This window comes from Coenobita brevimanus, chromosome 39, assembly GCF_032717465.1.
Source record: "Coenobita brevimanus isolate Jiangsu-jjx chromosome 39, ASM3271746v2, whole genome shotgun sequence".
NCBI classification, from domain to species: domain Eukaryota; kingdom Metazoa; phylum Arthropoda; class Malacostraca; order Decapoda; family Coenobitidae; genus Coenobita; species Coenobita brevimanus.
Genome location: NC_136992.1, coordinates 30,725,855 through 30,749,415, shown reverse-complemented (window position 1 = coordinate 30,749,415; position 23,561 = coordinate 30,725,855). Strand labels below are relative to the sequence as shown.

Here is a 23,561-nt window from a genome sequence, read left to right as displayed (position 1 = left end):
GTGTGAGCTAAAGGAAGGGCAGCCAAAAGTTAGAATCTAGGGCAAAATGAAGGTGATTCGTTTGTAGCTGCCCCTTAGGAGATTGAGGTATCTGACTACAGACAGATAGCCAGACAAACATATCCTCTGGGTGAAAGGGGCTAAACTGAAATTGTGAAGGTATAAGTAACAGCCATACGAGTAACTATTTGGTCATATGTCGTTTTTTTGGGTGCAGAAAGTCAAGAGGTGTTAATGTTAGGGGTAGGGTTGCGAGAGGTAGACCGAAAAAGACCTGGGATGAGGTCATTGAGTGTGACCTCAGGGATAAGCGACTGAACAGGGAAGCTGCCAGAGATCGAGCAGCATGGAGAGCAGCCGTTAGGTGACCAAGGTCGACGCATGCAAGCACGTTGAAGCCTTCAAAAAATGAGATGAACAAAACGATACTCTTACCACCTCATGATTTTATTCAGCTTAAGACAGACTTTTTGAACTGGAAAGGTTACAGACAACCTTCAATGACTCTTCAACTATTAAACGACTCTATAGGAATCTACAACAAAAATACATCATCCGAGAAAAAGAGATAAATGACAATCTGTGAGCTTCACAAACAATGTCGTGGATGATGTAAGACAAAACTAGCAGTAACTCCAGGAGGACAGACTCTAATCCAATTGCTCTCCTAGGTTAGCATTCACTTTTACGGTATTCGTTAAATTTTGAGGCCTCCACACATTCACACTAAGCACACAGTTATTACCATTAAATGGTGACAGTTATTTGTGAAACCTATAAAAATAATGCAGGTGTGGCATCTCTACCTAACTGCTGATTATGCAATGCAGCAAGCAGGCTAATTACATCAAATCCTGTGATCAAGGCTTAATGTAATACCACCTAGTTTTTGATTAAAACTTAAAATTACTTACTGTTAGATAATTTAAAAGCTACCTGGAAGTTAGATTCAACGGGTTTTGTAACCTAAAATTACTCAAGATTCATTCAAGAAAGCTACTTGAAGGTGAAATGTGAACTGTGTTTTTAACTTAAAACTACTTAGGTTTTGCAACAAAGGCTATTTGGAAATAGGAAACTGAGTTCATTCGTGCCCATAGAAGTACACCAACACTGTATGCATGACTTAAAACTGCATCACTTTGCCCCTTTTGCAAACTGGAGGAGTTACATATTGACCTCATTTGCTATTTCACAAATAGTAACTCTCCTAAACCTGACAATATCATCTAGAGGCAACAATAATATTAAAATCACCATCATCATCGTCACCATCATCAAATCCTGTGTTGCTCCACAAGAAATGTAGGAGCCCCGGGATAAGTTGGTGCTGACATTTAAGATGAGAGTGACCAACTTCACTCATCCCTGAGCATCACTACATGAGCAATACACCCCAATCATCCCTTGGATATAAACCTGCACCGGCTCAATCCGACTGGAGCACCTTAATTACCCATTAACCACCAGATGCCATAATTTGGTTATATGGTTACCACCCAGCATAGTAAATGGTTTCCTGGTGTACAGGAAACCATTTGGCTTGTCACTCAGTGCAGAGTCACTTATAGGCAGACGGAAGATGAAAGAATGAAGAAAACAAAGACAGAAGAGGGAGTGTAAAGTCACTCATAGGCATAAGGAAGAAAGAATGAAGGAAAAAAGACAGAAGAGGACACAAGGAAAGGAAGGAAGGAAGGAAGAGAGGAAAGGGAAGTCACCCGAGAGTAGCGCTACATCGATTGAGTGGATGGTGAATGCCCCCACCTACCACAAAATAATCATCATCATCATCATCATCATCATCACCAGACAGAAGTGATAAGGCTATGTCATTTAACCCCCTCAATCTACTGATGTATTTTCTACCTGATTCTTGCAGCCTCCAGGTGATTTTAACCTGGGAGAAAATTTAGTGATAGGATAAAACAATGTATTACCCACTTCTCAATCTGATTTCTCTCCCTAAACTGAATAAACTCATCTGAAGGTAGCAAGAACTAAAAAAAGAATATACATCATTGGACTGAATGGGCTATTACTACTGTTGTGGCCTCAAGCTCATCTGTACATGAACCCAGTGGTTTGCAGACTGAAGTATCTCCCTTCATTAGCAGTCCATCACCTTCCTATCAGGGGACATGGGCATCTGTATAAACAGGGAACACAACTGTCCATTTATATTAGTGCTATCTGAAGAAGGCATCCCTCTCCAGCCATGGCTGGGTGGTGTACAGGTTTTAATTATAAGAAGAAACTCCACATATTCTTGACAAGAGAAGCAGACCCATATATCCCTTAAGTATGCAGAAACCTTCAAGCTGTAGCTACTACTGCCCCGATTTAATGCAATTTATGTCTCTATTTTAAGTGGTTTAGGAGACTTCATACCATCACCACCTTTGTCATTTATCTTACACAGTATATCTTAAAATTCTCATATATGTCATTTATACTGTTCTGGTGGTTTAGTGGGTAATTACGACACTCCAGTCAGATTGAGCCATTGCAGGTTTATATCCAAGGGATGGTTGGGGTTTATTGCTCATGTACTGCCACTCAGGGATGAGTGAGGCTGGTCACTCTCATCTTACATGTCAGGACCAAGTTTCCTAGCCCTGGGCTCCTATTCTCCTCATGAGGCAATGTAGGACTGGATGATGGATGAATTTAATACCTACCAGTAAGTAGTTCACATCGATAACAAACACAAGGACACCAAGGTATAATGTGGAAAACAAAAATGCTGAGGGGGTGGTGCTATAAAATCTCCAGAGTCATTCAGAATCCAACTCAAGGACTTTTTACATAGGAAATTCATTAAGTACTCTAAATCTGTTGCCATGTCACTGCTCGACCAATTCTACAGGCAAGTTGAGGTCCCTAAGACTTTTCAAGCTGGAGAGGTTAGACACAGCCTTCATTAACCCTGAATACATGACAAGAGTCATCAACCTAATACAATGATCTAATGAGACAAAAAGTATCATGCAGGATTTTCAGCGACCAATCTCATGGCCAGTGCCGCGCCACTGCTCAACTAATTCCACAGGCAGGTCAAGGTCCCTTAGCGCTGCCCTGGCCACGTCCTTCACTGCATCACCATGCTGCTGTAGGGCCGCACGAACCGCCCCCTCCACGCCTTCGGATATTAATGATGCGTGGTTTTCAGGAACACGTGTGGCAAGGTTTCTTATGGCCATGCATCCCAGTTTCTGTTGGAAGTGGGAGAATATTACCACCATCATTATTATTACTACAGTACCTCCCCATCTTTCCTTCCTTCCTTTCTCTTATGTCTACTTTCCTTCATTCTTTCCTCTTCCTTCTGTCTACGGTTGACTGTACACCGAGTGACAAGCCAAATGGTTTCCTGTACACCAGGAAACCATTTTCTGTGCTGGGAGGTAACCATATAACCAAACTATGGCGCCTGGTGGTTTAGCGGGTAATTAATGTGCTCTAACTGGATTGAGTCTGTGTCGGTTCATATCCAAGGGGTGGTTGGGGTTTACTGCTCACGTAATGTCATTCACAAATGAGTGAGGCTGGTCACTCTCATCTTTAATGTCAGGACCAACTTGCCTGGCCCTGGCCTCCTACGCTCCTCATGGGGCAACACTGGATTACTTGATGATGATGTTGACCTCCCCATCATCATCATCATCATCATCACCACAGCCCCCTCCACACCCTCCAATATCAAAGATGCATAGGTCTCTCGGACATGTGTGCCAAGATTTCTTGTGGCCACCATTACTAGCACCATACTCACAGTTATGTACAGTAAGACCATGTGTTCCAAACAATTCTCTAAGATGGTTTGGCCAGGTAGATAGAATGGAGAAGAGATTGACTAGAAGAGTGTATGTGAGTGAGGTGGAGAGGTGCAGGAGGAGAGGGAGACAAATGGAGGGGTACAGGAGAAGGGCGAGACCAAGGTCAAGATGGAGGGATGGAGTGAAGAGATATATAAGGGAGGGCAGCCAAATGGCAAAAGAAAGAACCCAGAGGTGATTTGTGTGTAGTCATCTCCAACAGGATTAAGGCATTTGGTACAATATAAATTAATCTTCACATTTTAAGTTTTTACACTTCAGACACTATGTGGTACAATAACTAAAATTAAAGGGTTGAAGAGAAAAGTGGAGTAGATAGATGGAACTGTTCACTAAACCTTAGATAGTTTTGTCTTAGATTATACAATATCTTGACTGTACAAATGAACCCTTCTCCCCCTGTGTATATTCACGGCACTTGCCTGTATCTGCTTAACATCTGGATGTATCTTCATAGCCTGTAGCACTGCCCGTCCAGCCCCCACCTCCTGTAGTTGACGCGCATGTGTGGGACAGCGCAGGGCCAGCATCGACACAGCACCGCACCCTTCCTCACACACACCACGCACATTCTGAAACACAGTACACACTATGCTACACTGTTACCCACTCTTTTCCTTGCATGAACCACATACACTATGAATAGTGATGTAATACACTCTCTTACACACTCTTCGTTATACACATCCTTCCTCACACACACCACGCACACCCAGGAACACAGTGATGCAATACACTCTTCTATGCACTCTCCTTTACTGTCACAAACATGACATACACAAACATACCAGTAGCACCATAATCCTTGTTGCATATCCTTCCTCACATACACTCTGAAATGAAGTACTATGTTACACTTATGTACTCTCCTAGCACAATTCATTCACCTTAACTTGGCCCAGAAGCAGCTCATTTCATGTAGCTCAGTGGCAAAACAGATAATACTACATCACTACATCCTTCCTCTCACATACACCACACATAATGAAACACAGTGATGTGATATATTCCTTTTGCACTCTTCCTTATCCACACACACACTTCCTCATACACACCATACACACTCAAACAGTGATGGTATAATCATTGTTGCACACCCTTCCTCACCAACATGCACACACTGCAACACAATACTATGCTAAACTATTATGTATTCATATACTAATCCCTTCTGTATGATATATATTTTATCCTTGCTATCAACACATACTTGCACATTTCTTCCCTGAACAATGGCAAATAGGTGGAGTAGTCTGCCTTGGCTACCTAATGGCAGCTTTGTTGCTTGATCTCTAGCAGCCTCTCTATTCAGTCCCTTATCCCTTAGGTCAAAAAAAACTCTCACCCTCTGCATCCCATTGTCTTCTTCCATCCTCTCCACATCTCAATCCACCTCTGCCATTTGCAACAATAAATCCTACCATGACCTTCCTCACACTCTTACTGCAACCTCCTGCCACCCTACAATTTTGCCTACCTACCCACCTTTCTACATTCCTCCCTCGTGGTCCTTCTAATGGACTATATGCCTACCTACCTCCCTTCCACCTTTCTGTAAACCTACCTAGCTCCCAGCCTGCCTACCTCCTCTCATCTTTATCTCTGCCTCCCTCCCTGTGTGTTTCTGCCTCCTGCCCACCTCCTCCTCTCCCATCCTCTCTGTCTTTTTCTCATTCCTTCTTATCCTCCTCTCTACCTCCCTCCCACTGAATGATCCTGCCTGCTTGCCTGCCTCCTTCCCCACCTCCCTTCAGTCTCTCTGCCTATCCTGCTGCCTCCGTGCCTTGCTCACCTCATGCCTGGTCATGGCCGCCACCAATAAAGGAGCCACACCAGCCTTCATGGCTTGCTCCTTCACTTTATCATTGCCCGATATCGCCTTCAGCAACGAGATGGCTTGCTTGTTGAGACCCTGTCCAAGGAATAATACCATCAGTCCAGTAATATTATATATAAGATGCTAATATATTTTTTTTAGCTACTATGTATGCTGTAAAAAACAGGTGTTTCTTATTAAAGCTAACATAAAACTGTTTGCCAGATTCTACCCATTTACAGTGCCAGGCTGTTATTATTACTGTTACTGTTGTGGTCCCCCAGTCTTGTCTGAACATGAAACCTAGTGGAATGAAAGATGAAGATGCTATTCTCAAGCAGTCCAATATCCTTCTTTTGGGGGATGGGGAAGGAGCTGGAGGAAGTCTGTATAGCTGGACAGTGACAGGAGTCAATTATATGTGTCACCACATGAAGGCATCCCTTTCCAGCAGCAGTATCATCATTACGGTGACATGCTTGCATCTCAACTAAATAATCGTACAAGCTGCAAAATATGGTACACATATTTTTCAAATGTTAAAGTAGATCATAAGTGAGGCACTGACAAAAGCATGGGAGATGAAGATGATGATGATGATGATGATGATCATCATCATCATCATCATCATCATCATCATCATCCGGACCTCCTTTCCCACTCTAGGGCAGGGTGAGGAGCAGCAATGTCCACACAGCCCAAATTTGCCCAATCCAATGGGACACACATCCATTCACTCATCATTCAAGCCACCAGAATCCTGGCTCTATTGGATATGCCAGAAACATTCACCACTTTCTGTAGCTTTACATAAACGTATCCAATAGATTCAATCCAGACGCTGTCACGTTAAAAAGGGGTGCCAAATCCCTGATAATGCACTTCTCACACTACTCATCCAGCCAGCTCAATCTGTCAGTTCCCTAGCCTCACTGACTTCCAAACCTCTCTTCCTCACACATTCATTCACCATATCTTTCCACCTTCTCCTTGGTCTACCTTGCCTCTTCCCTCCTTCAAATTCGCTCAGATATACCTTTTTCACCACTTTATTGTTATCCATTCTCTCCACATGACCATAGAATCTCAGTATGGTACACTCTCCTCGATTCTGGTGTCCACAGACTTCCTCACTCCACATCTTTCACGAATCACATTATTTCTTATCCTATCCACTCTCTGTATTCCAAATACATTCTTCAGCAGTCCCATCTCCCAGGGAGAACTTACCCAACCAAACTGCAATTTTTGTATCACTGTACCAGTACTCACAGCATGGTTGGGGAATGAAACAAGGATGTCATTGATTACTGTGAGTCCTCCCTTATCAACAGCTTCCTGACAGTACTCGGCTCTTACACACAGCTTGCGTACTGTACCCAAGAGCTCACTTGTTGTCTCACTGTCACCAGAAAAGTCTGAAAAAGAAAGCTGATGCTAAAGGAGTTAGCTATATTAAAAGTAGCAGTGGAGATATTGTCACCCCTCTTTCTAATGATTCAGCCTGCATAACTCAATATTCTCCAGTATGTTACTTATGCAAATTATGATTAAGAGCAGAAAAAGTGATCTAAGTATACTCTAACCTGGCCCAGATTTTTGTCCATTTACATCTTACTGTACCGTACACAGCTCACTGGCAGACAAAGATAATGCTATATTTCTACATTCTTTCTACAACATTTCTTTGTGACTAACATCATATTCTGGCATTAATCTGTTCTTACAATTTGGCATTCAAAATGGAAATACTACAACTGAAGGCCAAGTTAGAGTAAAGAAAGAGCATAGTGAGTGCACAACCTAACCTTAAGTTCCAAGCTAAAAATTACTGGTATAAATGTTCATGTGCCCTGCTGAACTCCTGCCTGAAAGAGGAGAGAAGAGGAAAGGAGAGGAGAGGAAGGGAGAGGAGAGGAGAGGAGAGGAGAGGAGAGGAGAGGAGAGGAGAGGAAAGGAGAAGGAGAAGAAGAAGAAGAAGGAGAAGGAGAAGGAGGAGAAGAAGAAGGAGAAGGAGGAGAGGGAGAGGACAACAAAGGCATAACCTACCCATCATAAGCTCCAAACAAACAGAAATCAACTGATGGTCCTCCGCCAATAACCGTGCATGTTCATGAGCCTTTCCAAACTCCTGCCTTATATCGTCGTCCAGTGTAAATGCCTTGAGTGCCCTACAGGCTGCACGTACAACCAGCGCCTGTGTCTTCTGTCCCTGCAGGAGGCCCACTAGAGCCCCCAAAGCACCAGAACCAACGAGATTCTGTCGGTTCTGCTCATGCTTCACACAACACCATGTACACCACTGTGCCTGTAAGCAAAAGTACAGTATAGTATTAAACCTATTTGCCTATCTATCGACAGCCAGATGACTTTAATTCTAGAAGTGGTAGCCACAAATATACTGCCTCCTCTGCCATCAAGCTGCCCTCCCTTAAACTCAAACAAACCCTGGTTCATATACCTTTACACATCATCCCTCTACCTCATCCTCCATTTACACTCTCATAATCAGTCTCTCATTCTCCAATCTACATACCTCAACACCACAACATTCCTCTGCTTCCTCATAATACTGTGCCTATACAAGGAATACATCATGGTAGTCTAGTGGTTAGGGCATACCTGTAGATGTGTAAATACTGGTTGTTTTTTGCAGACTTTATTTGGTATACCTCACCACAGAAATACTGCTGGTGCTCAAGTAATATAACTATGTGAAATACTGCTACCATTTTTTCTTGTATCTGATGAGAACAAAAACAAAGAATACAGAAGTAACAGCAGCAAAGATTCATCAGATATGTGAACCCAGTGGACTTCAGAATGAAGCTGTCCTCCTTAAGCAGTCCAGCATACTCTTCTGGGGAGAGGAGGGGACTGGGACATTTGTTTAACCAGGCAGACCTACCACCCAATCATATCAGTGCCACCATATGAAGGCATCTCTCACCAGCACCATTAATGATAGTATCAATATAAAGTGGCAACCAGGCCCGCTGGGAGAGATCTTGAGGCGTTGGTGCTAAGGGACATCATGGGCCCCTAACCATTCATTCATACTGACAACATCTCTCTTCCCCTCGCCGTAAAAAAACACTGTGTCAAACTTGACAATATATTATATGAATTGTGTGTGAGATCTACCCATCTATCTATCACCATATACCTTAATCCTAAAAGGGGTGGCCATAAACAAATCACCTTCACATCACCCTGTCCTCAGCCATTTGGCTATCCTCCTTCCAACTTGCATCACCCTCTCTTAGGCTATGTACCTCTCCTCTCCATCCCCCGATCTTATTTGAGGTCTCCCCCTCCTCCTTACTCACATAAACTCTTCTAGTCAGTCTTGAATCTCTCCATGAATTAATAAATATATTATTAATTACAAAGGCCCTGTCTTCCTTTTCCAGCCCTGGTGTTTTGGTACCATTTACATGCCTCTCTCACCAACCCCAGTGGCAACTCACCAGCAGTTCAGGGACAGTAGCACTGTCATGTCTGGCACGCCACTCCCCCAGCAGCTGCATCAGGAGGAGGGAGCCTTCAGCAGTGAGAATATCTGGGTTGCTCTCAGTCAGTGCCACTAAAGCCCCCACCACTGCACTCAGGTAAGCAGCATCATTCTGTACACAAGGTTTTATATCAGTCACTTATCACACATGAGGAGGGGCAGCACTGTAATGGTACAAAAAGAAAACCAATTCAGTGCTCAAACTTTTCATAGGATCTATGAACAGCAATGTTAGAGTCTGAAGTTACCTAATCAAGCTCAGTGTTACACAAGTGCATCTGATGTTACCTGCATAAGGTTACATCACTTGAGCAAGTTTAACATTAAATTTTTTTCAGCAAAGACAGAAAAAAAAAAAAAAAGACTGAGCTAGTCTGAAATTACCTGGGCATGTTTGAGTAGCTGAATAAGGATATCGTAGGCATCATTATTGTTTGCCAAGACGCGGTGAGCCAGGGAGCATTTACAGTGTGAAGCCAGAGTAGTCAAATGTGCCTCAACATCCTTTAGGGTTGGAGGGGAACCGCCAGATACCGCCACCTTCAGTGCCTTCACTGCCACAACTACACCATGCACAATACTTTGACCATCACTGCTTAAAGCCCCGTCCTTCACCACCATACCCAGGTGCACACCCTGTAAAGCATAACCACCACCATCATCATTTTTGCACACAAGGAATTGTAGAAGCTAAATGAAACTGGAATATCACCTTTACAGCACATCATGAAACTTTTAAAGACAATTTTTTACTCTGGACTTTACATCACAGTTATAATCATCATCCACATGTATTTTCCCACCCTATCTCTAGTGCCCACAGAGTCAGAAAAAAAAAAAAAAAAACTGATAGAAACTAGCCAATGTCTGCCTAAATTAATGGGCAAAACTCCTATTCCCTTACCCTTCCATCCCCCCAGAATCTTGACTCCACACATTTACAGGAGACAAAAAAAGCATTCCTTCTGTCGTACCTGTGCATCAAACTCCTTCTGTGCCTCAGTGATGGCCTCCTCAAGGCTCATGTCAAACTCAATGACATTCTCCATCACAACACTGTCAAACGTCTCCTGTGATATCACGTTCACCATCCTGCCTGTTGATGAGAAGTACAGTGATGTATTAAGTATCTATTCATCTACAACCAAATGCCTTAATCTCCTAATGGGTGGTAAGGTTTTACTGTTTGCATAAAGCCACTCAGGGAAGGATAACTGGCCACTCTGGCACACTCACCTTAAATAGTAAAACTTATTACACTAGCCCTGTGTGTCTATGCTCCTGATGAAGCTATAAAACATTGGATGCAGTAAAATTTGATATTTCATAAGGCAGAAAGCACACCAGCTAGGATGTCCGAGGTCAGTGGTGTGGTACCGTAGCTGTAAGACTGTTTCTTAGATATTAGTACTGCAAGTTGGCTTAAGATTATGAAATAACCATCCAAAGATAAATCGGGCGTTCTGAAGTTACTGGCTGAACAAACAGCGGATTCTATAAAGTGAGACGCCACCATCAGAAGTCCTAAGATAAGGAGCGAAATGTACGGAAGAATAGTCGACCCTCTAGGCCACGTTAGCTGAAGATTGTTTAACCTCTTATAGATGGTAGAATGGAAGTCTTCAAATTACTAGGTGCACAAACAGTGGAGCCGATGTGTTGTGTGTGGTCTTATACCACAACTGCCATAATGGCTGACAAAAGTTGGAGAAAAAAAAAGTGGTCTTTGTCATCCACCCCCGCATCTATCCCTCATTTTACCTCCCGCATCACCTCCCTGGCCCTAATTTCTGTTCATCCTGCTCGCCAGACCAAAAGATCGATACAACGCTGCCCACCTGCTACAAAAACACCTTCTACGGAAAGAGGAAGGGCAGTTCTCCCTTAAGAAAGTGACAGGTGCGAGTAGTCAAACGTAAACTCTGTTGACACCCAAACACTGAGTTAGTCTGGCCAAGCTCGATATCTCGTCTTCAGGTAAATTTGTTTTCAATTTTGGCCACTGTACATGTAATTAACTAAAATTTTCATACTTTGTTGGTATTTCTTTTATAAAAATATGTCACAATGATTAGTTCTGCACAAAGAACGTCACTTACTATATTTAAAATGAAATCCAGAAATACAAGATAATACAAAGGAGGTAGCTCAGCTGTTTAGATTTTTTTGTTTATCGTTTTGTTAACAAACCACAAAATATTTGCGATCGTCTTTGATGTTTGCCAATACAACCATTATGGCTTATATGTCGAATAGTTATAAATAAAGATTTTTACCTGTTTTGTCTGAAATAGGAAATTTAATGAGATAAAGGTCGTAGCCAAAGTTTGCACTTTTGTTATTCTTGAATTGCGTTAAACAATATATTTCCTTAATTTGCTAACATAATATGCCTAAATGTGTAATAATTCTAAGTAATAGTGCCACATGTTTATTAATTCATTAAATATGTATATTAAAAGCTAGAGATAGTATCAAATAAATTATCCTGTAAGTGAGGCTGTCCCGAAGCGTATTGAAAATAGAAACGTGAGGCAACGAGAGGAGGATGGCTGACGAAGAATTCGATGGAGACGAGTAAATATAACCTATTATCACGTTTAGTTTGTTATAAATGCATGCTTAATATTGAGAAGAACAACTGCTGAGCACACTGTTTTTTATATTCATCTCTGTACCATTAATGACGCTGTTAAGTCTCCACTACCATCCTGCGGTGGTATGGTATCGGCGGTGAACGATGACGCCACATTATGTAGTTAGTAGTATAGTACATTTATGGCAGTTTTATTAGTACGTTTATACACTGTGTATTAACAGTTTATCAGGTGGGCAAATAACTGGAGAATAACTGCCAGAGGTGCTATGGAATTATAGTCGTGTGGAAGTGCGTGCGATCATGTGGCATTCACGTGAATTTTCATGTCAACATTACGGTGTCTTACTGCCGTGCTGCTGGAAGAGGCTCTATACTGAGGCTGTGACTCCAGCCCAGTGTCACGGCATGTTTCTTGGTGGTGGCTAGTTTATCATCGACGATTTCTCCCTAGTCCAGACTTCTATCCATTATGTAGAATCGGCTTTCAGTACCTATACTGCTCCTTCCTGTTTGTCATATAACCTTTTGTATTGGACCAGTGGATATTAAACTGGTCAGTCCTTTCTTGGCATAGGAATAGAAGAATTTTGTGTTGGCATTTATGTTCAGTACTATAAGCTCTTCCTGTACTGTACAGCATACCCTTGTTTTACGATGATGTATTTGAAAAAATATCCATCGCATAATGATTTACTTTACTGTATATAGGCAGTCAGTTACAATGTGGGTTCAGTGGGTAACTATACGTTTTTAGTCAAGGAGTCTAAAAACAAGTTTCCAGCTCACCCAAGTTGGCAGTTATTTTACTTCACTGCACTTCATTTGTTGCTTACCATCAGAAGCAAGTCAAAAAATTAGTACGGGTATACGACACACCTAAGCTGGTACCGTAGTTACTTCACTTGCTGCTTGAACTCTCAGCACAACACTAGTGTTCCATCACTGACAAACACATTCAATAATGACCGAGTTCAGTGGTCACCTTGTAACAAATGACTAAGCTTGTGTGTCTTCAGTCATACTGTATAAGTGAAAACAGTGATCATACATTGACCAGTGAGGCATCACAGGTGATCATAATGATTGTGTAAGTGAAGATGTGATTGTATGTTGATAAAAAGTCAGACAGCGACTGTGTCAGCTTAAATTCATAATCACCGCACACACACACACACACACACACACACACACACACACACACACAATCAGACAAGTGTGAAGCCAGCATCATTTTTCTTTCCAAGTTGAACAAAAAAAAAAAAAAAAAAATGTTACATTGCATCTCAAAGACTGGTTATATTTTTAACTTTGCTGTAAGTAATTCTTTGTTTTCAGTGTTGCTGATGACTTTGAGGAGGAGGTCGAGGATGAAAACCTAGATGACCTTCAGGAGGGTGAGGTGAGTTGTGTCCCAATAACCCTTCATTATGAGTATTACTGTATTATTATTATTATTATTATTATTATTATTATTATTATTATTATTTATTACAGTGATCCCTTGGTTATTACACATAATTGTTACTGCACGTAATGTGTGATAACAGAAGCATAGAACTTATGGGATTTATCCTAATTGGTACTGGGCACCCCCCTTGCAAACCCAAAGCTTCCATTTACAACAATTTAGACAAAATTGGAGGGTAAACCATATCAGTAACCAAGGCCTGTCATTGTGAGATGACTAAGACTCATTAACTGACAAGCAATCGTAGTTTAGTACAGTACAGTGTCCCAAATCCAAACATCTTATTTCCAAAAACCATCACTCTGAAATATTTTCTCATGTAATAGGGGTGTGTTGCTATCACCTGTCTTCACAGAGTCATTGTATATTTGAAGCTGAACTCTGTTTGTGGACAAGAATAATAGCAGATGATATACTGTAATACTATAACAAGATACTTGGCAGTAATTACTCATCGTATTGGAGAGTTTTTTTTTTTTTTTATACATGATTTTACTCTTAGTTACCACTAGGATTCTGCATTCCAAAATATTCCATTTTCCATAAAACCATCAGAACGAAGCACCTATTTCTCCCACCTTTCCTGTCACTTCCTATTGCTTTTCTTTCCTTTACAGGTGGCTTTACATTGAGTGACAAGCCAGTGGTTTCCTGTAAGCCAAGAAACCATTTACAACGCTGGGTGGTAACCATATAACCAAACCATACGTGCTCCCTACTTGTCAACAAGTGGGTTGGTGAAGGGTTAGTGCCCCTCCCTGTAAAACAAATAACTCAAAGTCAAATGGCCACCCCTTATGGGATTATGGCATCTGGCAATAGATAGATGGATAGATTTTGAGTTTGAAAGTATGTATTGTATTAAAGTTGTAGGGGAGACTCAGTACCATCAGGGGAAAAATGGACTATGATAAAGATGTTGTTCTGCTTTATGCCTCAAGATCTTATGTATGATCCTTAAATTCTCCTGTGTTCCAGGATGATGAACACCAGGTGGAGTTACTGGCAAGTGGCGAGGGTCAGGCAGTACCAACACAGAAGCGCATCACCACACCGTATATGACAAAGTGAGTTCGTGATTCATATTATATTTCTTCTTGCATAAGTCAAGTACAGTAAACCCAGCGACAGCCAGCCACCACAACCACGTGACACCTCAAGCCAAATAGCATCCTTCCCAGACTACCACCAGACATTCATGTCAAAAACTACCCCACGTAGAGAAACATGAGTATACCTAGCCAGACTGCTATGTGGTCACCAACCTTCCCACCTATAATACCAACACAAAGTACAGCACAATCCACAGTGCCCACACTGTAATGCAGCCCCACACAACTAAACACTTACTGGTACCATATTCACCATACTATCACAACAGTATATAAACATTCCACAATGCTCACACTACCATGCATCCCTCCATACCACAGAACCCACCACGTGCACTGCAATATCACAACTCAAAATACAACTCCCAAATAATCGACTGTGTCCACACTATAATGCAGCTTCCCACACCACATCAAACGCTGACATCAAGCACAACACAGGCAATTCTTCAACATAACTACAGCAAAAGACTACTGGGCTGGTGCCCTGTAGTTCACTGGGTCCACATCCAGATAATCCTGGGCCACAACAAGCAAAACATGAATTTGTAAGTCTTTGTTCACTCACGTATGGCTTAATATACTCTTTTTCACCTTAATTTAGCCTAAAACTGAAAGCTCTATCTCAAATGTTCAGTTGTGACAATAGAATAGCACTAGAATATGGTACTTGTTATGAAGGATTCTGCTACTGAGCTGTAACAATAGATTAACACTTCCAGTCTGGTTCTTGTTTTCTGAAATGTAAACCCAATAACTAAAGTAAAGTTGGCATTTGCTTTGGGTAGGACTGAATTGCTGGGGGTCTGGGATAAGTTAATTGGGGTCAGGATGGATTAATGGTTAAAATGGCTTGTAATTTACTCATAGGTAGGGGGGATCTCAGAGATGGGTAATTTCTGACTGAAATGAAGTAAAAAAGTGAGTGATGTAAATGAAGGATTAAGCAGAAAGACAATAATTGGCTGAAACAAGAAAATTACCAATGTATTGTTTTTCATTGCTGACTGAAGCCACTAGAAAATAAACCATATGGGGTCTTTGTTATAGCTAGAGTTTTTGTCACCTGACAAATCTGGGCCACACTTACGTTTCATTTGTTTCATTTATAAAGGCTCTGCTGCGCTTGCTTGCGTCGGCCTAAATTGTGAATGCATGAATTTTGTTGGGCCTTAGTTATGAGGTAGGAATGAGTTACCTTGGCTACTTGTTAAATCAGCTGTCTAATTTTACCATACATGGCCATCAACTGAGATTAATAGGGTTAAGGATCTTTGTCAGGTTGGAACAAGCATGCTAGTTATTTTCAACATTTTCTAAACTTATTTTTGTAAATTGAAGCAGTTAAAAGGAATAAACCATATGGGGTCTTTCTTGTACTTGTCTCGCTTTAGTGGCCAAAAATTGCAAGTGGTCCTTAATGAATGCTGAGTTGCAAGAGAAGATTAACACCAGAATAACTGCTAGTGACAAAGAGATATGGAAAGAATGTAGAGCTATAGCATTGTCTTTTTATATTGGGCTGTGAAATATTGCCAGAGGGGTAATCCTTAAGGAGACATAAGACCCTCTTAAAAAAAAAGAAAAAAAAAAAAGAAAAAAAAAAAAAGATTTGACTAAATTTGCAAAGGCATAGTGAAATGTATTTTAGAGCCATCAGTAAGCAAGGGAAATATGATTACGTAAGGAATAGGATAAGTTTAGTCAGGTTAGATAAGGGGGTAATCCTGAAGGAGATGGAACCATCTCCATTATTTTTCTTATTATTATTATTATTTATTTATTTTTTTACTTACCTCTTAACTGGTTAAGTGACTGTAAAAGTATACATGTGTATTTTCAAGTTTGAAGAGGATCCATCAGTAAACAAAGAAAATATAATTACATATATGATAGGTTAGGATAAGTTTGGTTAGGTTTGCATTAATTTGATTATGTTAGCATAAAATAGGTTAGGTTAGAATAAATAAGGTTGAGTAAGTTACAAAAATAGAGGTTAAGCTTGGATAAATAGGCCCTGATAAGGGGAATTGTCCTCAGAAATGGTTTTCTAAGATGGCATCTGTCTGTCTTTGGTACCTTAGAGATTGTAAACAAACACTATTTTAAAAATGCTTTTCATCGCATTGTAAAGAAATAAAAAAACATGAAAACTTGAAAACAGCATTAAGAAAATTCTCCAAAAATACCAAGAAGAGCTAAGGTAAAGAAAAAACAAGAAAACTGCAGAACAAAACAGTCCTATGTCTCCCTAAGGTGTACCCAAAATCTGTTTTTAAATGCTTTTCACCCTTATTAAGAAATAAAAAAAACACTGAAACTTGAAAACAGCATTTAGAAAATATTCAGAGGATCCCATGAAGAGCTATGGTATATATACACAAATAAAAATCCAAAGTACAGTGGTCCTTTGTCTCCTTAAGGATTACAGTTAAAGGATGAAAATCTTGGCAAGATTAGAATAAAACTATAGTTATACATTATCCAAATTTACTAACCTTCATTGTAGACTGAAATCCTAATATACTAACCATCTTTGTGGAATGAGGCAGCTAGAACAAACCATATGTGTCTCCTCTGTCCATATGTTTGAAGGTCATGTTAGTGATTTATTCTGTTCTTGATATGAACACTAGAATTGCCTACTTACTCCTTTCCTTACAAGTTACTTATCACAGTCTGTCTTGTTCTTTTCCGTATTAATCACCCTCAGTTTGTTCTTTTCTGGATATCATGTTGGTGGAGAGGAACACCATATTGTTGCACTATGTCCAGGCTGCTCAGCTGCCTGGATATACAAACCTCTCTCATTAGCTTCCCTATCTCCTGTTAAGGAGGATGGTGGACTGCATGAGAGAGGCAGTTTAAGCCTGCACTCTACCAGTTTCACATTCCATATGAGCCTGGAGCCACAGCAGCAACATCTGGGTGCTTCACTGTCCTTCCATCACCACTTCCAGCACTAGACTGATCACCAAACCACTCTGTGAGACAACCCAAAACCATGAAAATCCCTTGAATCAGTGAACCATTTATATCAGGACTGACCCACTAGTTGAAACAGAGTTGAAACACAGTAAACCCCATTGATGTTATTGTCTTTGTTGTGACCCCAGATTCATCTTAAATATGAACCTGGTGGACTGCAGGCTGAAATTACCATTTTCATCCAGCTCAAAGCTCAGAAACAACCAGCAGTGAACCCTTACTTCAGCACACTGGAATGAACCATTCTAGTTCTTTCTCCATAACTTGGCCCAGATTTTCATCCTTTTTTAGCTTAAGTCATATAGCTCATTGCCAGAAAAACAGTGCTATGGCTCAACATTTTTCCATAACACTTCTGTTTTACTAGTATAACTTGGTCCAGATTTCATTTTGCAGCTGATTTCACATAGGTCAGTGGCAGGAAGAGACAATGCTGCAGCTCTGCATCCTTTCTGTAACACTTCTTTGTGACTAGCATCATATTTCTTGTGTTAATCTCATGTTGCAACTCAGCGTTCATGGTGGAGATGGGAGTTTTAGGCCTGGTTGGAATAAAAGAAGTATAGGCTGCACATCCTTTGCATAACTTTTTTTGTGACAAGAATCATATTCCATTGATAATCAGCACTGAATATGGAGAGAGAGCAATTTTATGCCAGGTTAAGGATGAAAGTGTCTGACTATACAGTAGGGGGACAAATAAAGACAAGATTGTTGTGACCATTTTATTTTCAATATAAACTATATTAGACATGCTTCTTAGTGTATATATATATATATATATATATATATATATATATATATATATATATATATGTTAATCCCAGCCCCATCTTAGGAGTAGGTGGTGGTGGTGGTGGTGGTGGTGGTGGCAGTGGTGATGGTGGTGGACAACCCTAGGCTTAAATCGCCCATCTGCAGTCCATCATCCTCATGTAGAATGATAAGGAGGTAGTTGAGGGATGTTTATATAACCAGCAGTTGAGCCAGATGGTTTTATTAGTGCCACCATACGAAGAGATCCCTCTCCAGCATTGATGATGGTGATGATGATGATGATGATGATGATGATATATGTGCACCATTACTTCATATAGTTCCAGGCAGGCAGGGTACTGTAGTTGTTTCATCTTAATTTGGCCCAGAATTTTGTCCTTTTTCAGCTTAGTTCACATAGCTCAGTGGAAGAGAAAGTTGATAAGACTGCAGTCTTTCCATAGCATCTCTTTGTGACTAGTATAATATTCTAGGGTTAATTTATTGTTCACTAACAAAAGTAAGTCAAAGCTCAGACTCCACGGATTAGCACTTCTTTGTGACTAGCTTCATACTGCACTGGTTATCTATTGTTAGAGGTCAGTGGTAGGAAAAGACAGTGGTATGGCTCTGCATTATGTCCATAACACTTCTTTGTGACTGGAAAAAAGAATGAAGCTCTGGTATCCCCCCCCCCACTTCTTTTTTTTCTTTTTTTTCCCCTCAAAGTACCTGTACTGTATAGTATTTCACACACCAAATGGGTTCCATTACACACCACATCTCAGGTGACTTTGTACAGCAATACTTCACATGAAAAATACATCGTGTGAACTTTTGAAGCACAGATTGGTCACTCAGTACTATACACACCCAAGGAACACTGGGCACTGGCTCTAGGCATATACCAAAAGAGAGAGAATCAACTTAAAAAATTAATACATCATTACACTTACCTATAGATAGATAGCCAGAGTGATTTTTTCCCCACAACTAACCCATGCCTCCTTTTCAGATATGAGAGGGCGCGGGTGTTAGGAACGCGGGCGTTGCAGATAGCCATGTGTGCGCCCGTCATGGTGGAGATTGATGCAGAGTCAGACCCGCTACAGATCGCTGCCAAAGAACTCAGGGAACGCAAAATCCCGATCATCATCCGACGCTACCTCCCAGACGGATCATTTGAGGACTGGGGCATCGATGAGCTTATTATCAGCGACTTCTAAGGTGGACAGACCCTTCTGATGTTGAAATTTAGCATTGATATTATTTACAATTCTTTCATTTCACTTCATATACCACCATAGTATCATTGTGCAGTAACTCCTCAGTGCATATTAAACATGTTATCATTAGCAAAAATAAAAATAAGGATACACTCAAGCAGTAGCTGGAAATAAATAAATATATATATATTTAGTGCCCCTCCCTGTAAAAACAATTAACTCTAACCCCTTGGCCATCCCGTTTGGGATACATGGCGTCTGGCAATGAATGAATAAAATATATATATATATATTTCATACATTCATTGCCAGATGCCATGTATCCCAAACGGGGTGGCATATATATATATATATATATATTTTTTATTAGGCTCCAGCATGCATGAATTGGCCTTGGTCACCTAATGGTGGCTTTCCATGCTGCTTGATCTCTGGCAGCCTCCCTATTTGGTCCCTTATCCCTGAGACCTAAATAAAATAATCTGGTTAGCCAGAATAAAGTACAAAGTTTGTAGTTCATTTCTGTACAAATTTTACTGTTAATAAATATAACTTAGTGAACAAGTGGTAAGAACCAAGCACAAAAATTAAGACGACAACAGCTTACTGAGGGATTATTGTGCTTTTCATGTAGGAATGTTCTATTATTCTGTATATGATAGTGTGTCTTGTGACCTAGTATATTGTAGTATCATGAGGCACCATTCATTGTACTCCAGTGATGTCAAATAAAAATCATCAATTTTTACATCCTGGTGGTGTACTTAGTTCATCCATAGTTCTGAATATAGTCTATTTATCTATGCACTGCATCTGTCTATTGCTAGATGCTTTAATTCTGTAAGGGTTGGTCACAAATTGCCTCCACGTCACCCTGTCGTCTGCCATTTGGTTGCCCTCCCTCCAGTTTACACATTCCTCTCTCATGTACAGTATATTTCTTTATTCCATCCCTCTATCTCCTCCTTGGTCTCTTCCTCCTCCTCACTCACATACTCTCTCATTCTCCATCCTCTCCATCTGGCCACTCACCTTTCCCTATACATATATTTTATATTTTATTACTACTTCCAGACAATTTTATTTAGCTTTGGAGAGACTTTCCCATTGGGAGTGGTTAGATAGGTCAGATATAGTCTTGTACAGTGCCATCCCCCTCTCTCCCCCCTTCCCTTTAGGTGGTTGTTAACCCAGGGGTACCATAAAAGTAGGTCCCATGTATGAAAGGATATGGTTTTCGGTTATAAAAATCTGTTCTGTTAATTTAACCCCCAGTTGCCTACTGAAGACCCCTCTGTGACCCCAGCTAGAGTACTGATAAGATTCCTAAGGACATATGCAACTGTCCATGGGTAAAACAAACAGAAGACTGACATTGAAGAATCTAAAAGCATGAATAATTGGGAAAAACTCACCTTAAATATGACTGTGGCTGGCTTGTTGAACATGAGGGAAGGATCCAAGTCCAAGAAGTTGAGATTGAAGCTAACTCCCAGCTGCTTGCTGCTGGTGCTTGTTGCTAAACTAGTACCCTTAAAAATCACTGGCGTTGTTCACAGAGTATTTAGCAGTGGTGTACACATACCCACCATTATCCAAGCACCATAGCATTTCCTTCTTTGTTACAAAGGACAAGGGACTTGGACATGACACCCGCTGTTTTCACCATGAGCCATGTTTCCACACCACACACAACACAGGGCAGTGTGAGATGTCAGTGCTATTGTGCAGAAATACAGCTGCTTCATGGCAAGGAGAAAGTGGGTCACTGCATGGGTCAGCCATGGCTACTGGAGTTCATACACATACCTAACCCAGTCAGGAAAAAAGATGCACAGAGGATTGTAGGCATATCATGTTAGGAGTGACATACTGTGCTGGCAGTTTTTAAAGCAACCTGGTCAGACTGGGCACTGGTCTGATGCAGTAGAGGTGCACACAATTTCGACATACAGCAATAGGTGATCATTGGACTTTTTCTCATGTGCACACAGGATTCACATGTATGAATCTTGCATAAAATGGGGGTCTTCTGCAGAATGCTTTTAATCTGAATAATGTCTTTTTCATATTGTTCTCCCTGTCTCCTTCACAGGACAGCCTGTACACATTGTAGGTGTAATGTACAGTCTTTATAAACCCTTTCAGTATGAAAGGCCCTTCCTTAGGTGATTAAAATCATCTGGTAGGAGCAAGAATGAACAAAAGGACATCACCTGGGTTCAGGAAGTTAATCTGTTCACAACATGGGTCCCACCCAAGCTGATATAATTGTCTGGAAGTGTGTCTGTCTGTCTGTCAGTGTCTAACCATACAGTAATCCCTCCCAGACCCAACGTAATAGAGCCAAAGGCACGTCCGGGACTTGGTCTTTTCTGGGACTTGGGAAAATGCCCTCTGGAGAGGTACTTATGGACCCTAACCCAACCTAGCTTTGAAAGCCACGTAAATAACTCCCTACCAGACATGCACAGCACCTATTTAAGACCCTATTCACACAAATAAGGGACAGAAACCATGAAATAAATGAAAACAAACCAGAGAATGAGAAATTAGAAGTATGGAAAATATTTAGCAGTGTACAGGGTACTTACGACACATCTGTGACCGTCACGAAGATTAACCCGCCTCCTCTCATGCTCTGACAGTGGTGAAGGTGCACTTGAAGCACGTACAGTAATCCAGTGTTGTGCTGCACTTAATCCTTTGCACTCTTGAGTTTTAATTTCTTAACACTGCATATTCTGTTCTTAACACAGCACAACACTGTAAATTTCCATGTGGTCTAGTGGCAAGTTTTTGCTGTTTATTCACTGTCAGAGTTGGAGAGTAGGAATTGCAGGTGGCCAAGGGGCACATTGCTGGGACATGGTGATGTACTTACCCACTGCAGGCGACTCTGAAGATAGCTGCAAACTCACGTCCAGTGGCGACTCCACTGTGGCCGATATGCTGGGCTGTGGCTCGGAGGTGGAAGGCATATCTTGGTGAGGCAGTGGTGTGGAGCAAGGGCTGGGCATGGCGGGGGTCACGGGCCTGAAGACATGTCGGTGGTTGATTGACGTAAGGAACGGTGATTCTGGCAATTGATTATGCGCTGCCTAAAAGCGCGCACTTCCTCCACAAGTCCCAGGGGCCCCATCTTCCTGTCACAGTCTGGGTGTTCAAGGTAGTCCAGAATGAACTCTGCATGCTCTCGGAGTGCGCTCAGCTTGGGGATGGCTGGAGTGGTGGCCTGCTGAGAGGAGTCCGCATCATCCTCGTTGTCCTCATCAGAATCTTCCAGCTGGGTACTAGTACCTGTAGCTGAAGATGTGCTCTCAATATCAGACATATCTGATACTCAGGATTGCCCTCGTCGCCATCTAACCACTCATGCACTTTGTCCATGTCCACCTCATCGTCAGCCGTACGAAGACGCGCGTGGAAGTCATCCATGTCAAAACCTAGAAAGTCATGCACCACATCGGCTCCGAGAAGCAGACGAGACCAACCACTTTCCAGAGTCTTGACAGGGACATCCCTCCATGCACTGGCCCAGTTGTAGATGGCTGACTTGAGGTTGTAGCGATGAAGGTTTTCCACAGTCCGCTGGCCTCTCGTTTCCTGTCCCCCCCTGCGTTCGTCCTCGTCCTCGAGAACAACCATCACCTCGTCTAGGAATTTCCGACCGTACAGCCTCTTCGTAGCCATGATCACTGCTTGGTCCATTGGTTGGATGAGAGCAGTAGTACTGAGTGGCAAAAACAAGCACCTAATGCGGACATTCGCAGCCACCAACTCCTTGTCAGATGGATGGTAGGTGCATTGTCCAGAAGGAGATCCTTTACCTGGTTGCATGGTATTCCCAGTGTCTTCGTCTGATAATGGATGACCTCCTTGATGAAGTGCTGGTGAAACCAGTCTTTGAAGATCTCGGCTGTGAACCAAGCCTTCACAGAATGGTACCAAACAACAGGAAGGACATCCATCAACCTACGAAGGCACTGAGGCCAACAATAACAGGCTTGATCTGGTGCATGCCGTTAGCATTGGCACAACACAAAGCAGATATCCGTTGCTTGGAGAGCTCACGTTCAGGTACACGCTTCTCCGTCTCCTCTGCTAGGGTGTTCGTTGGCAGCGAGTGATAGAATAGACCAGTTTCGTCGGCGTTGTAAACTTGACCAAGAGTTAAGCCCTCCCTGTCAATCAAGCCCTTGACTTTCTGCCGAAACTCTTCTGCTCCCTCCTCGTTGGCGTC

At 41.6% G+C, this 23,561-nt stretch overlaps 2 protein-coding genes across 2 annotated transcripts; one reads left to right on the top strand and one right to left on the bottom strand.

Moving 5' to 3' along the window:
* Positions 1–2,999: 2,999 nt before the first annotated feature.
* Positions 3,000–11,090, bottom strand: LOC145396781 (armadillo repeat-containing protein 6). The gene is made up of 9 exons (XM_080270075.1): positions 11,008–11,090; positions 10,144–10,265; positions 9,554–9,805; positions 9,126–9,281; positions 7,705–7,963; positions 6,928–7,073; positions 5,632–5,751; positions 4,262–4,411; positions 3,000–3,215 (listed from the first exon to the last, which is right to left on the bottom strand). The coding sequence occupies exons 2-9, from the start codon at positions 10,258–10,260 to the stop codon at positions 3,000–3,002; spliced, it is 1,416 nt and encodes a 471-aa protein (XP_080126201.1). The 5' UTR covers positions 10,261–10,265; positions 11,008–11,090.
* A 593-nt stretch (positions 11,091–11,683) lies between these two features.
* Polr2F (RNA polymerase II subunit RpII18) lies at positions 11,684–20,068 on the top strand. Its single transcript, XM_080270074.1, has 4 exons — positions 11,684–11,746; positions 13,104–13,167; positions 14,215–14,303; positions 19,108–20,068. The coding sequence occupies exons 1-4, from the start codon at positions 11,718–11,720 to the stop codon at positions 19,316–19,318; spliced, it is 393 nt and encodes a 130-aa protein (XP_080126200.1). The 5' UTR covers positions 11,684–11,717; the 3' UTR covers positions 19,319–20,068.
* Positions 20,069–23,561: the final 3,493 nt, after the last annotated feature.

What these genes read in the sequence shown, in the direction of transcription:
- Polr2F (XM_080270074.1), top strand. Translation starts at nt 11,718, where the DNA reads ATGGCTGACGAAGAATTCGATGGAGACGA. An exon ending in ATGACCTTCAGGAGGGTGAG is followed by an intron (nt 13,168 to 14,214) that starts GTGAGTTGTGTC and finishes CCTGTGTTCCAG; the next exon opens with GATGATGAACACCAGGTGGA. An exon ending in ACCACACCGTATATGACAAA is followed by an intron (nt 14,304 to 19,107) that starts GTGAGTTCGTGA and finishes CCTCCTTTTCAG; the next exon opens with ATATGAGAGGGCGCGGGTGT.
- LOC145396781 (XM_080270075.1), bottom strand. Translation starts at nt 10,260, where the DNA reads ATGGTGAACGTGATATCACAGGAGACGTTTGACAGTGTTGTGATGGAG. An exon ending in TTGTTTGGAGCTTATGATGG is followed by an intron (nt 7,074 to 7,704) that starts GTAGGTTATGCC and finishes TTTCTTTTTCAG; the next exon opens with ACTTTTCTGGTGACAGTGAG. An exon ending in CAGATGTTAAGCAGATACAG is followed by an intron (nt 3,216 to 4,261) that starts GCAAGTGCCGTG and finishes CACTTCCAACAG; the next exon opens with AAACTGGGATGCATGGCCAT.